Source organism: Propithecus coquereli, unplaced genomic scaffold (genome assembly GCF_000956105.1).
Source record: "Propithecus coquereli isolate 6110/MARCELLA unplaced genomic scaffold, Pcoq_1.0 Scaffold4, whole genome shotgun sequence".
In the NCBI taxonomy this organism is placed as follows: domain Eukaryota; kingdom Metazoa; phylum Chordata; class Mammalia; order Primates; family Indriidae; genus Propithecus; species Propithecus coquereli.
The window spans coordinates 3,854,192-3,855,049 of NW_012149729.1; the positions used below are offsets into that span (position 1 = coordinate 3,854,192).

At 35.2% G+C, this 858-nt stretch overlaps 1 protein-coding gene across 1 annotated transcript in view; it reads right to left on the reverse strand.

Annotated features, from left to right (window-relative positions):
- Window positions 1-611: 611 nt before the first annotated feature.
- The window catches only part of ING3 (inhibitor of growth family, member 3), a 43,568-nt gene continuing 43,321 nt past the window's right edge, over window positions 612-858 (reverse strand). The window contains 1 exon segment of the mRNA XM_012652733.1: window positions 612-728. Within this exon segment, the coding sequence (XP_012508187.1) occupies window positions 612-728 (117 nt within the window).

Consider the following 858-nt stretch of genomic DNA (forward strand, 5'->3'; position numbering starts at 1 on the left):
TTTACCTACAGGAGTTTCTGTTTATGTACCCAGGTACTCTAGAGGACACCAGCCCACTTTATCACATGAACCATTTCCTTCAGCCTGCTGAATTAGTTTCACAAAGAAACAAAGCTTATTATAAAGGCATTTTAAAAACCATTATCTTAAATTCTTTTTAGAAGCACTGACTTTTTTTTGCAACCATTTATATACAGTATTACATAACAGCTCTGGAGTACAGTACATGCAGCAGAATATACCTGTTGAATATAAAATACTTTCCTTAAAATCTTCATCGTTGGAATTCTTTGAAGTCTAAATTATAGAATGCCCATTACTTTGAGAAAATGGTTGAGGAGTACAAATGTCTGCATATGTTGGCCGCTGAAATAATCCAAGGCTAACTGGAATAATATTCATAGCACACCAGGAGTGCATAAATAATTTACTTACATTATTAAAATACAACCCATAAAATTCAAGTTCAAGATCTTACAGGATTGTCTGTGTAAATCCTTTAAGTGGTTGCCTGGAAATGCGTTGTTTCTTCTTTCTCTTTTCTTCTTTCTAAAGTCTTATATAAAATGTTTAGCTTAAGTATTTTTCTTTCTCAAACAAAAGGGCCACCTTTATTTGTGTCTGCTGCCTCTTCTCTTCATTGCGGCAGTGCACTGTGGACAGTACCATTTGCCTTTTGGTGCTTCTGTCAATCCAACACAGCCATAATGGAACCATTCGATAGGGCACTAGAAAGCAAAAGTGCAAAGAATGCCTGAGGTGATGAATACCTCAATTACCCTGATTTAATTAATTCACATTGTAGCTTGTATCAAAACATCACCATACCCTATAAAGATGTACAACTATTATGTACCC